General features: G+C 38.7%; 2 protein-coding genes across 11 annotated transcripts in view; one reads left to right on the forward strand and one right to left on the reverse strand.

Moving 5' to 3' along the window:
- LOC146450134 (uncharacterized) overlaps positions 1 to 9,447 on the reverse strand; it is a 92,054-nt gene extending 82,607 nt beyond the window's left edge. For 3 of the 10 annotated variants that reach the window (XR_014860382.1, XR_014860383.1, XR_014860381.1), the window contains exons 1-4: positions 8,628 to 9,447; positions 7,958 to 8,020; positions 7,054 to 7,149; positions 1,794 to 1,895 (exon numbers count right to left, since the gene is read on the reverse strand). Coding sequence is in view for 7 of the 10 variants with exons in the window: in XM_085100703.1 (XP_084956829.1) it covers positions 1,794 to 1,895; positions 7,054 to 7,149; positions 7,958 to 8,020; positions 8,628 to 9,255 (889 nt within the window). In the remaining 3 variants the exon portion in view is untranslated. The remainder of the gene's footprint in view (positions 1 to 1,793; positions 1,896 to 7,053; positions 7,150 to 7,957; positions 8,021 to 8,627) is intronic. The other 7 variants (XM_085100702.1, XM_085100700.1, XM_085100703.1 and 4 more) reach the window with 6 other exon arrangements.
- Positions 9,448 to 9,737: 290 nt separating this feature from the next.
- Positions 9,738 to 12,363, forward strand: LOC146450137 (uncharacterized). The gene is made up of 4 exons (XM_085100710.1): positions 9,738 to 10,311; positions 10,531 to 10,723; positions 11,195 to 11,444; positions 11,920 to 12,363. Exons 1-4 carry the CDS (start codon positions 9,886 to 9,888, stop codon positions 12,269 to 12,271), a joined length of 1,221 nt encoding a protein of 406 aa, XP_084956836.1. The 5' UTR covers positions 9,738 to 9,885; the 3' UTR covers positions 12,272 to 12,363.
- Positions 12,364 to 13,875: the final 1,512 nt, after the last annotated feature.

Consider the following 13,875-nt stretch of genomic DNA (forward strand, 5'->3'; position numbering starts at 1 on the left):
TTCGCCACGGTCACTTAAGAGGAAAATATTTCGGTAAAAGAGACGGCTATTATAAAAAATAAAAAACTGGCAACAAATTTTCGTTTGACAGGATAACATGGTAAGTTATCGAAACTTTCAAACCTCATATTCTAAGGCGAAAAATAAAAATAAAACGCATTGTTTTCGAAAACTGTGGAGCCCTATAATTACAATGTAAACAATGAAACATCAAATGTTTTGCAGTATGGTTTCAACAACAGGACAAATTTCACACAACAATCGAAGAAAAGACACGTAGCAACTAAGCAAGTGCCTCCAGAAGTTTTATTTGTCTGCAAGAAAGCGAGACGGAACTTTCTACAATAAGAAATCGCTTACCGCGCGGCGCGCGAGATTTTAAAATTTCCCGCCATTTGTCGGTATATTGTCAAAAATAGAGTAATTTTTGGTCCACTTCTTATTCAGCTTGTGTGGTATATACTAAAACAATTATTCACCTCAGTGTCGGTGAAAGTTATGGATATTTATCTCGCCGCTTCGCGGCTCGGTAAACATCCATCACTATTCACCTCCACCTTGGTGAATAATTGTTGATTATTAACTGGACAAGTAAGCTCACAAATTAGGTGAGATTTTTGTTCGAACAAAACGATGACAGCTTTCTTGTTTGATTTGAAAATTTTTAACTGAACAAGCTCCTTAAAACAGCGGGCTTTAATTTCGTAGCTAGCCGATTAACGATTGACTCTCCGACACTACCTGCATAAGGCAACCTAAGCCAAATAGCATTGCTGTCGTCTGGATTAGGTGTCATCGTTCCCAAAGGATCAAACTATCCGAGGGCTGTTACTCCGAGTGGGGTTCAGTGCCCTCTGGGGTTCCTCAGGGAACAAAACTAGGCCCATAGTTATTCCTTGTACTCATAAATGATTTAGATGTTGATAATTTAGCTAATGTATGGAAATATGTCAACGATACGACCGCATCAGAAGTCGTTGTCAAGGGCAACCGAAGTCATGCCCAGGAGATTGCGGACAAGGTTGCCGAGTGGTCTACGCAGAACAGAGTCAAACTCAATAGCGACAAGTGTAAGGAGCTCAGGATATCTTTTGCAAAAGATGAGCCCCAGTTTGCGTCTATCGTAGTAGATGGTAAAGAACTAGAAAGGGGGACTAGTGCTAAACTACTGGGTTTGACCATATCGAGCAACCTTACGTGGAACGAACATATTAGTGACGTCATCAAGAAAGCGTCAAAGCGTCTGTATTTCTTAGTGCAGTTAAAGAGATCAAGAGTTCCTCGGCAGGACATGTCCACCTTTTACACTGCTTGTATACGCTCTGTTCTTACGTACGCAGCGCCTGTCTTTTTTTACGCCCTGCCAAAGTACCTAAAAGACGAGTTGGTACGTGTCGAAAAGAGGGCCATGTCTATAATATGCTCAGGACTACCCTACCAGGAGGCCATCGAACTAGTGAACATTGTCCCCATTGCAGATTTCATCACAGGGCTATGCCTGATGCTTTTGACACCATTATTAAGGACCCAGAACACCGTCTGAACTGTTTAATACCATTTAGTGGACCGTCACGTTATACTCTATCTATCTAGGTGTCCTAAGTTTAGACAAAGTACATTTGAAACGCCTCGTGAGACTGGGTGGTACAGAGTTAGAAAACCGATTCCAGGACAAGAAAGTATTGATTAAAATTATTTGTTTGCGAAAGAGAGTGTCATTTTCGCAAATAACACAAAAAATTTCATAAGGTGTTTTATCCAAATAAAAAAAGGCGATCTTCATGAAAACTGACCTTTAACTATTCTTGGCTGTATCGGTTTTGTCACAGCCGCCAACTTTTTACTCAGGTCCTGTTGACTCTCTGTCACCTGATTCTGCATATGTATGACTTGATCTGTTAAAAAAGAAGAAATTTAACTTAGCCTGTGCTGGTACTGATTTCAACGATTCAGTGTTATGTGGCTTGACATGAATTCCACTTACTTTAGCACTGTAAACCCGGGCTGTTAAAGGCCGGGTGGGCGAGGAAGGTGGATTTCCGCTCCCCCTTACACAATTTCGCAAGTATAAAAGCTATGACATTGAGATTTGGAGGATCTGTTTCCTAAAAGATCCGCAACGGAAAGTGATGGCGCCATATGACGTGATAATTACGTTCTGCTTGCCAAATGATGGCGACCACCTTGGTTTCGCCATCTTGGATTTCTAAAGTTCCCAAAAACTTCAGGAAAATGTCGAATTAGTAAAAAAAGTAACAAAACCCAATAAAAGAACATTCATATGATCTAAAAACATAAAAGTTACCGAAAGAAAAGTAGTTTCTCTTAATTATTATTTTTCGAAAAACGCCATGTCAAAAATCGGTTATCATGGCAGCATTACAGTCAATAAAAAAGAAACTGAGAACAACAATAGACCAATTTCTATATATCAAAATTCTAGTTCGGCTCCGAGGCTTGGGGAATATAAAACAATTAATTATTCATCTCCGCATCTCAATGTTATTTTATTTGTTTCATTCCCGAAAGCCTCGTAGCAAATTACGAATTGTAATATATCAAAACTGGTCTATCTTTTTCCGAGATCAGTTTCTAAAAGTGCTGAAGTCTCGGGGCGTTTGCTCCAATATTAAAAAGCTTTTCAGGTTCAAAGTGACCACGGATAGAATGCCCCCTTTCACCCTCTCTGCGCCTAGATAGGGCTAAAGTACCACCTTAAGACTTCCTTTTTGAGGTAAAAAATAACAATATTATCAGTATAAAAAAAGCATCTCGGAATAAACAGTGACTTTTGCTTTACGCACATAATAATCAAGACTATAAAAACACCACAAGAAACTCTTTCGGTGGTCGTGAAGTTTATATAATCAAAGCGCTTTGTGCTCGAACTCGTTTATTGAGCAGATAAATGTAATGATACATATACTTCAGATTATTTCTAGAGTTATTTGCTTAACTCGCCAAACAATTAAATTACACACGCACTCTGATGCCTTTCGATACACGAAGCAACGCAAAGGTGGAAGAAATGTACGTTTTTTTGTGCATTGTTTCTCGTGGTAGACAATCGACAAAACATTGTGACATAAAAGAGAGTGTTTCGAGGGCTTAAAATGGCACAAATTGGGCATAATTGGAAAGGCACTAAGGCTCCCGTGTTAACTGAATAAAAAAGCGTCCACGTTTCCTTCCTAGAACCCCTGTAAATTTCGTTCCTCGCATCGTGTGGTTACTGAATGAAACTTGATACGCATGAACGATTTTGGTTGCCTAGCCGTTGTTCTCAGCGTAGCAATTCCTTTCTTCGTCCAAACGACGGCTTCTGTCATTGTGTTATAACACCGAAGGAATATTTCAATCTTGGTAATAGTTGTTATTATGGCTTTATCAAAGTAAATGTAGAAACGCGTCAAGCGTTACGGTACTCAGTAGACTCTCACTGTTTGTCACTATGCTACCCAAATTTTTAGTCTTTACGTTTGTTCCGGTGAATCAATCGTATCGCTCACACTGGACCCTGAATGAAACGTATTGCAAAATTTTAGTTTCCTATTTTACTCTAACTCTCAGGATTGCCTTGGATTAATTGTGAATTGAATGTTTACACGTCCTGATCTTATCGATTTCGTTTGACACCAAATGAGATTTATCGCACTGTGGAAATTCCTATTCTTTCATCCACGTCATTTATCTCTCGGGATTTTAGGGTGAACTCCTTTAAAGATTTTCATGCTCTCGTTTCATGTTTGCTGAAACAAGAAGTTTTGCCTTAAGAAATCGAACTATATAAAAATATCCGTCTTGAAAGGAAAGTTGCCCTTTAATTAGTTTCGGTCAACGGAAGGATCGAGCAGACAACACCTCTACTAGTTGTTTTCTTTTTATAATTATAAGTTTTAATAAAGAGAACTAGACTTTTAAATTTGAAAGACATATTTCGGCAACTCCTGTGCCATCGTCAGTTTACGGATGGAATTACATTGATGGACAATATATAGCGGAAAATTAGAATAACAATGCTATGATACAACGACTAATTACAAAGAAACAATTGTTGATTTAGGGAGGGTTTTTCCCAGTGAATATGCACTGTCTCCTTGATTTTTAATTGTGTCCGTGTTTTTGCTTGATCTATGATAACAAAGCACTCGCTCTAACAAAGTGTCCGACACTTAGGTGAATCCTGTAGATGCTTGAAAATGTGAGAGGCCTTATCAATATTTAAGTGCTCGTTTATGCGCGTGCAAAAGTGTCGGTGAGTCTCGCCGACATAGCAGGCACCGCAGCCTGCAAACCTGAATCTGTAAACAAGGCATGATTTGTGCTCTTTAGGGATAAGGTCTTTCACGCTAAACAAAGAGCCGATTTTGAACGAAGAAAACACTAGCTTAATATTCAAACTGTTGTCGCAAAAACGCTGAATGGTTCTGCGAATCCGCTTTTGTGATATAGCAGAGGTAATTTGACGTGGGAGCACTCTGGGCTGTTGTTGCCATTTTGCCTGTTAAACTGGAAAAACTTATTGATAGTGGAGTTAACAGTCTTCTCGATAATGTGCGCTGGAAAAGAATTTTTGAGTAAAAGATCCCTTATCTAGGTTGTTTCCTGATGGAATCCTAGCCAAGTACTGTTAATCTTACACGCTCTATCTATAAGAGCTCTAATTGAGCCTAACTTATACGAGTATGATGTAAAGCTAGTGAAATTCATAAGGAGGCCGGTAAAGGTGGATTTGCGAAAAACCGTGGTGAGCAGAGGGGTCTGATTGTTGTCAATGAGGACATCTAAAAAAGGCAATCTATTTTCAGATTCCTCTTCCATGGTGAACCGTATATTTGTATGCCTGCTGTTAAGATAATGAAAACAATGCACCGCATCGGCTTCAGAGTGAAATGAACAAAAAGTGTCGTCGACGTACCGCCGGTAGAACAAGACCTCCGAAAGACAGAAATTTCGTAACCACTCCCTCTCACGATGACCCATAAAAGATTGGCCAATACTGGTGAGAGGGGGGATGCCATAGCTACCCCATCAACTTGATTATAAAAAGAACTGTTAAAAGAAAAATGAGATTGGGCTGTGGCTATGTGAAACAGATCTTTAAGCTCCTTGGCTGAAAAAGTGGTATTAGTATACTGAGTGATGTAACTAACAGCGAAATCTACACTTTCCTCTAGAGGAATGTTCGTGAAAAGGCTTTCCACGTCAAATGACACCATGAACTTGTTGTCCATTGACAGTTTTTGAATCTCATTGACGAAAGAGAACGAATCCTCAGCGCAGAACTCAGCGGGAATGAGAGGTGTCAATAAATTACACAAGTATTTGGCCAGATTGTAATTGTAGGCCCCAATCGCAGAGACGATTGGCCGGAAGGGAGGGACCGCGCCCTGCTGCCGTGGCTCATGCATCTTAGGGAGGCGATAGATTCGGGTTTGAACCTTTGGGATAGATTCTGCTATAGTCATCATCCTCAAAGTGTCACTTCTTATTCAGCTTTCTTAGTAGGCCGTGAAGTTTGCCTTCCCTCTGTAAGATTGAGTCTTGTGACAGTGGTTTAAATTTCGAGCGATCCTGTATGATATTTTGGATTCCAAGATCGTAGTCCTTGCGGTCTAAAACTTGATTTTCTTGGACGCTAGACAGTGTATCTGCTCAAACGCCACATATACATTGCTCTTGTTGATTCTCGGTGGGTATATGGAGTGTGAGAGACCAAATTTCAGGATATTGAGCTCCTCGTCAGTCGGCGAGTACGCAGACAAATTCGTAACCACGTCATCGGCCGAGAAAGGAAGCACAGTGTTACGGTTGAGATTTTGTAGTTTCTTTTCGTGCACTGAGGCAAGCTTACGCGTATTTTCTTAATGGTGCCAAACAGACTTTTCTGAAGTATGTAGAAGTCTTGTCCGTTCAGGCGGTATTTAAGCCGGCCAATTAGTTTTTTTTTTGGCGATGTTGAGTTTTTTGAGTTCCTTCGATCTCTTCGATGTTGCACTCCTCAGAAGCCTTTTGCGTATAGCAATGATATCGAGCTGGCTGACATTCGGTAGATTGAAGAAAATGAACTTGAGAAACACATTTAGTCGTCGGCGAGACTTCCAGACACATTTGCACGCGCACAAACGAGCACTTAAATATTGATAAGGCCTCTCACATTTTCAAGCATCTACAGGATTCACCTAAGTGTCGGACACTTTGTTCGAGCGAGTGCTTTGTTGTCATAGATCAAGCAACAACACGGACGCAATTAAAAATCAAGGAGGCAGTGCATATTCACTGGGAGAAACCCTCACTAAATCAAAAATTGTTTCATGTAAATCTTTTAAAATATTTCTTTGTAATTAGTCGTTGTATCATACCATTGTTATTCTAATTTTCCGCTATATATTGTACATCAATGTAATTCATCCGTAAACTGACGATGGCACAGGAGTTGCCGAAACAGGTCTTTCAAATTTAAAAGTCTAGTTCTCTTCATTAAGATTGTTACAAAATTGCTGCTTTTACGTCCTTTTGGCAATAATAAGTTATTCGTTGAGTTGATTTTTCGTCCTTTTTATCCATGATGGCGGCTGATGGTGAATACCCTATACTTAGACTAATGAATAATTTATGATTTTGATTAATTCCGATTGAATTAATATTAGGTTTCAGTCCAACAAGAAACCGAAGGAACGACAGGAGTGGCACTCTCCCCACATTACGATAACTCATTCATTGCGCATGAGCGCATTCACGAATTAAAATGGACGAAAGGCAAGTGCTCTCACATAATCATGTGACAATGAAATTACCCTTAGCTGTCCGATCAGCCTTGCATTTGGTTCAACGTTTTATTCAATATTGCTGATCCTGATCTACACAAAGATCCGGCTTCACTTTACTGCTGTTTGAACAAGAGGTCTTTCCACTATTCAAGAGCCATGTGGCAATCTGATGAGCCAATGAACCTTTCGACGTCCACAAAAATTTCCTAACTTTCTATTCCAAATTGTTAGACTTTGTGCTATAGTTTAGGAAACCCATTATAGGACAAGAAAGTAAACTGACCTTTTTTTGGCTCAATCAAGTTTGTCACAACATCCAACTTTTTACTCAGATCCTGTTGACTCTCTATCACCTTACTATGCGTCTGTTTCAGTTGGTCTGTTATAAAAGAACGAAAACTTAAACAGTACTGGTAGAGATTTCAACTTTTAAGTGTTACATAATTCATTGAATTCATATTAGATGAGAGGCTTTTGTCTCGGGTACGAATGATAAAGGTCAATAAAAAACGGGAAAGGCATTTAGAGGGTCACTAGGAAGGTGATTAGGAATATAATAACTTCATCGTTAATTATTACAAAAATTAAAACAATACAAGTTCTTTGGCAGCCTTGATACCTACAGTAAGTTAAGTAAGGGTTTACGATTCTTAACTAACAAGGGTTCCAACATGTAAAAATTATTGCATTGTTCAAACTATTTTAATGATCATGCGAATTCAAATTACAAAGGTGTTTTTTTAACATGGCTGAGATGTGGAGACCTCTAGCTCGAACGTCAAATAAAGCTATATTTCAACATTCATTCGATGAAATGAATAACACTAACTCATCTCTAGCGTATTCTAACATTGTTTGGGGTTATTCCACTGTTTCGGGTTTCTTTGACAACACTTTTAGTCTATTATTTCCTTGGTAAGAAGGGAAATGAGATGCAGAACTGAATATTTATTTTAATACAAATCTGTGCGTATAAGTGTTGGCTGACACCTTTGTTCTACGTTCGGAATTTATCATATTTTAAATCCTTACAAAGTCTTACATGTTTATATAAAGCGCTCATTGAAATTCTCAACCTTCTGCCTGTAACTCAATACCGCGCTTGCACTGAAAGGTCATTCAACGTATAGCCTGCCAGAAGTTGTTTTACTTTAATCTGCTTGAGTCCTGGCTCTTTTTCAACGTACCTTCCAATTTTTCGAGTCTGTCCTTGATGCTCTCGTCGTCACCACTGCATTTCTTAAGCGTTTCTAGAAAACATGGGAATAAGAGCAAAGTTGAGAAACTGAGCTACCGCCGAGTTTCTGCACAAATGTCTTAAGGCAAACTCGATTTTCTCTTAGTTGATCACGCTCAGACTACCACAACCACCCTCCCTTCTAATGTTAAGTTCATGTACCATGATGGCAACTTTCCAGTTAACATTGATATAATGAAGAGTGGCGTAACAGCATCAGCGACATTTCATTTGAGGAGAATACTATGACTACAATAGTACTCTGAACAAAAAATTTAGTCCAGGATTGTACATACTTCCAACTCTCAAACAGTTTAGTTTCTTTTTTCATACTATGGAATAGTTTTTTTTGCCCTCATCCTTTCATTGGAATTTTCACATATATTCCGTTGATAATCTGAAATTAATGTCTACATCACTTTATATTTAAGAGATGGAAACTCACCGACCACAGTACTTTTCAACACATTTAACTCATTGTTCTGAGGTTTCCTTCACAGTTGTAGCACCAATATCCTAACCGAATACAAAAGCGCCACACAAACTGTGCTTTTTTGTGTTTGTTTATTGTCATGTGGCTTATTTTCATTGTTTGTTCATTGAGAATCGTTACCACATACCTTCTATTTCTTCGAGTTTGTCCTTGGTGGTATCTTCATCTTTCTTCCACTCCTTTAACAAATTTACATAGTGCTTTTCGTTGTCAGGATCCATGGCCTCAGTTCTAAGCTTACTGATATCATTTACATAATTACTTCCAGCTCCCAGCCCTACCAGTGCATTACTGATATCATTCCAGTAGCTATCGAATGTAATATCATCCAGAGACGCCTGGCTAGCATGACCATAGACATTATTTCTGTAGTACTTCACCCTGGCAATGTTAGCCTCAATACTCGTATCTGTAGCAGGTGGAAGACTGTCCCAGCCTGTGGTGGGAGGACTTAAGCTACATATATTCCTGAGAAGTAAGACCAGTAGCGTGATGTCAAAGTTTGCTGATGATACAGACGAAGGGATGGTGGGATACAGCTTTCCCCATTGCATAGGATTTACAATTCTTCTTTTCCTAAGGGACTGCAATACAGGCTGTTGCGATGCCAAAGCTGCATGTAGACCTGCTGATGGATGGATTTTGTCAAATATGTCCCTGAGGGCTTGGGTTCCCACACCCACCAGAAGACGGCAAAGACGAGCATAATTCGTTGTTTCCTTGCTGGATGAAAATGGTGCTGTGGCAGTAGCCATGAATTAAATGAACGAGTTCATGGACCTACAAAAGCAGTTTGATTTCAGGCAAGCATACGTATGTAAAGTATTGGAAGACTAAAACAGTAATCTAGTTTCACCCCTAGCATAAAGTAAAGGCAGAATGATATGACAGTACAACACAATTTAGTATAGATACACCAACTAAGCTACCTTGGTATTTTATACAGATGCACTACCCTGCCATCTAGAAAGATTAGCCGTTGTTTATACGTCCTACACCATACTATACTAAAATAAAGACTGAACTATTTCATACCTAAACCGGTTTTAGGGAAGCTTTTACTTGCTCTTATGAAAAATAAAATAGACCTGTATGGTGGCCCATCAGTGCCATAGCATTTTATGCAGAAATTTCCGACTTTTTTATTGAATTTTTTTTCATTTTTCATTTTAGTTACATTTTATTTTATTTTTTATTTCATTTTATTTTTATTTTCAGTTTAGATTTTAGTTGTTTTTATTTATTTTATTTCTTATTAAAAAATATTGTAAAATGAATTAAAACAAAATAAAAAAAAAAAAATGCCCGTGGCCCAGGTGTGCCATAGCCCATGATGCATTGAGGTTGAGCAGTCGCCAGGACCCGCTCTCGAACTCTACAACAACATGGCGGCGGCGCATACAAGAAACGATGGCTGGAAAGGCGACGAGGAACTGAAGCAGGATTTGGAGGAATACGTTAAACAGAACCTGAAGAGAAAAGAGATATTAGATTTCGTTTCCACGAAATATCCAATGTATGCTTGGAGTTTCCGTACTCTCTGTCGTCGTTTGCATTATTTCGATATAAAGTACATCGAGTATGAAAAAGAACTGGACGACTTGGAAGAATCTGTTCGCAAGGAAATGAATGGCCCCGGAAATTTACTGGGTTATCGTGCGTTGCACAAAAAGATAAGAGAAGTTCACGGCCAAAAAGTTCCAAGGAACATGGTCTACGCTATGATGAAATTCGTTGATCCTAGCGGCCTCAAAGAACGAGGAGGTGTCGGGCAACCAAAACGAGCTCGAAAGGGTGTTTTTTCCTCAAAGGTAAGCGCAAGCTAAATTCTGTTACAACCGTGAATGTGGACGTTCACATGCAAAAGTCATTATGTACGGTTGTGATGCGGCTTTTTTCTCAGTTCTAATTTTAATTTAGAAGACCACTACTATTGTGCGATCTCTGGGCCCTCTCTAGATAGCCCCTCTGGCAATTCCCTCGTATGAATTGTCACCATGTCGTGATGTGGCATGTTCTTTTGATTATAGGGTTCAGATTGGACAATGTCCTTGGATGGACATGATAAACTTTGTGGTTACCAAAATTCAACTTTCCCATTGTGCATCTATGGAGGATTAGACACATTTAGTGGCAGAGTGCAATTTCTTCGTATTTGGACTTCAAACAGCAATCCTAAAATTGTTGGGCGATACTATTTGGAGTATCTTTATGAATCTAGAGGTAAGTTATATCAAGACAAAGACATGGTATACTTACGTACTTAATTCTCTCTGTGCCAGCTAGGAGGCACATAAGGCGGTAAAGACAAGGTATGTAGACACAATTATACAATAACTAATACAAACAACGTTTATTGGAACCTTTAAAATCTCTACAGTGTGCAAACATTGCTTTCAGTGACTGGAATTTGCTGATCAAGAGTAGTTGCTGGCTCTTTTTCAAGTTCAACCATGAATTACAGGCCTATACCACAATCACTAGAGAAATATGGTACATCCAAGTGGTGGTCTAGGTTGCAGTTGGACTTTGATCAGATATTACAGTTAATTAAATTGTCTTGCGTGCTTAACCCTTTATACAGTAAAGTGGCCTGACTTGTGGTAATTTTTAATTGTTATTCGTTTGTTTGTATTCTTTATTCATTTCTCTTTCTTTTTCTCTTTCTTTTGTTGGTCATTGGGACAAAACTAGTACTGCCATCAAGAGTACGGATGGATAAGGGAAGTGAGACAGGAATTTTAGCAACCATGCATTCATATCTTAGAAGCAAACATGAGGATCTGGAAGATCCCACAGACAGTGTACTCTATGGACCTTCCACAGAAAACAAGATAGAGCGCTGGTGGAGAGAGCTTTTGGACAGGATGGAGAGGTTTTTCAAGAATCAGCTCAAGCAACTGTTAGAGGATGGTAGTTATGAACGCGATAATAAAATGCATCGGCAAGTCCTTTGTTTCTTTTATTATCTTGTGTAAATACCTATTCTCAGGCATAAGCTTTAGCAAGCCTTGACTCAGAGAGGTTACTCATATCTGCCATACAGGACCCTTTTCAAACACTGGTTGAAAAATTTGGGTTCTGTCTAGGATATTGCTTTCCTCAACGCATGAACCCCCCCCCCCCCCCCCATTATGTCAATGAAGATGTAGATGTGGGAAATGTGGTAGTACGGAAGTACACCCTTCTACTATTCCTCTAGAGTTCAGTTCCTCTAGAGATCTTTTTTTAACCAACCTTTCTTTATCAAAAACAGCCAGTTAATGCCTCATTAACCTGGAATCCATGCTTTTGAAAAGGTCCCTACAATACTCCTACTGATGATTTAAGGTTTATTAAAGCCCATTTATGTTTGTCTAATAAAAATTAAAATAATAAAGCATTGATTTACAACAATACCCCTTTTTTTCCTTTGACAGAGATTTACTTGCATTTGTGTACATCCCAGTACTCCAGAAAGAACTCGATCTATTCAGAGAAACTGTATGGAATTCTCACCGAGGTCGCAAACAAAAGTCTAAAGAACTTCCAACTGGAGTACCGAACCACATTTACTTCTTTCCTGAGCATTATGGGGGAGAAAATTGTGGCCTTCCTATTGGTGAAGATCAGTTGAAGGAAGTTGCGGAACTGTCTGAAGTATTAGAGGGAACTGATGACTTTTTAGATCCTGAATTCCGCACTCGTTGTGAAGCAGTTATCTCAAATGTTGATGATATTGAGCCAGAGGAGGCTGCTAATGCATATTTATATCTCAAGGCAAACTATTAATGCATTTATTTAATGCAATTTTTTGTGGAAAGTTGGGGCAAATAAGAGTTACAGTGAGCCATTTATAAGCAATCAATAAGTGAGTAAATGCTGTAATATAGTCAGTCATCAGTTAATTGTCTTTAAGGATGGAAGGAACAGAAGAACAGGTTAATTGAGGAGGTACCACAGCTGTCTGATGTACTTGGTGGCTATGGTTACTATTTACCACCAGATTTGAGAGCCAAGTGTGAGCAGATAATTCCTGACCCACTGGCGTTGGATCCCAATGATTGTGTTGAACTTCATGCATTTCGTTACCTCAGAGAAAATATTCAACTTTAATTATTTTCCACTATTAAAGTTACCATTATAACATTACATGTGCCTCAAAACAGACTTCGAAAATGTAGAATGACATCAGAAATCAGAAATCTTGACACTGTATTTATAAACACAACTGGATTCCAAGCTACCCTAACAGTTATCTGCGCTATTTGTAGCACTTCTTAAATTTGTAGTTTGTCCTGATAGTAAACGATAGTAAACGATAGTAAACGTGTGTCAAGTGTAAGAGGTTTCTTAGACAAACAATGTTAAACTAAGCAAGTACTGAAAGTTGGGTATTCATACAAGTTGCAGCAATGAAAATCAGGAAACAGTTTTGTGCTTCATGTCGCACTACGTTTTCGTATGTACATATACATATAGTGATTCACTCCACGTTACGTTTTTGTCACTGCCTCATGTTACTGTGACATTTCCCTGATTGATTAACAATAACAGTAGCCAAAGCCCTGGCTGCTATAACTAGAACAATATCTGTGTCAGACCTAATGAGAAACTAAAGCGTTGGTGAGACCTAACATGAACTTTAAGAACAGGAACGTACTGTATGTAATATAAATTTTGGAAACTAGGTTAATGGATCGTCACCATGAATTCCACTTGAGGGTGAATATCATTTAAGTTTGATATTTACAAACAAAACTGTCTCCATACCATGTACTATACTGGGAATATAGCAGTACTTTCTCTATAAAATTGCTCAAGGTTGCAGAACTATCAATAATTAACAGTGTCAACAACTGTAATGTGTCTCCTCCAGTCATAGACAGGCCAATAGCATAGACAGTTTGGAGTTAATTTCTGTCCAGCTCTAGGACATTTCTTCAGAATGTTACAATATTTAAAATATATTAATAGAAACTACTGAGCCATGTCTGAAAGAAAGAGAAACAATATAAAGAGGCTGCAAAACAAGGCTACAAACAAGAACTCAAAGCTCTTGAGCATACTTTAAAGTATATGTAGCTAAAGTATGGTGTAGTTTAGAATGACTTGTGTCTAAAAAATGGCTGCAATACAAAGGGTTGTGAATGGGTACCAGTCAAGCTCAATGTTCCGGCAGGGTAAAAAAAAACATACAAATGTAGGAAGTGGCATTTACTTAGCATATATGCACACAACTTTGGAAACATTTGGACAAAGTAAATAGGGAGTTTGGCCAAGTAAGAACAATGAAGCTAGATTTTCCCCAAGTTTGTATTATTCTCAATAATAACCCTGGGGGACTCCCATTTAAATCTGATGGGGTGCTTATCATAATTGTTCCGTTGAAGTAA

This window comes from Pavona decussata, unplaced genomic scaffold, assembly GCF_977016875.1.
Source record: "Pavona decussata unplaced genomic scaffold, jaPavDecu1.1 SCAFFOLD_491, whole genome shotgun sequence".
NCBI lineage: Eukaryota > Metazoa > Cnidaria > Anthozoa > Scleractinia > Agariciidae > Pavona > Pavona decussata.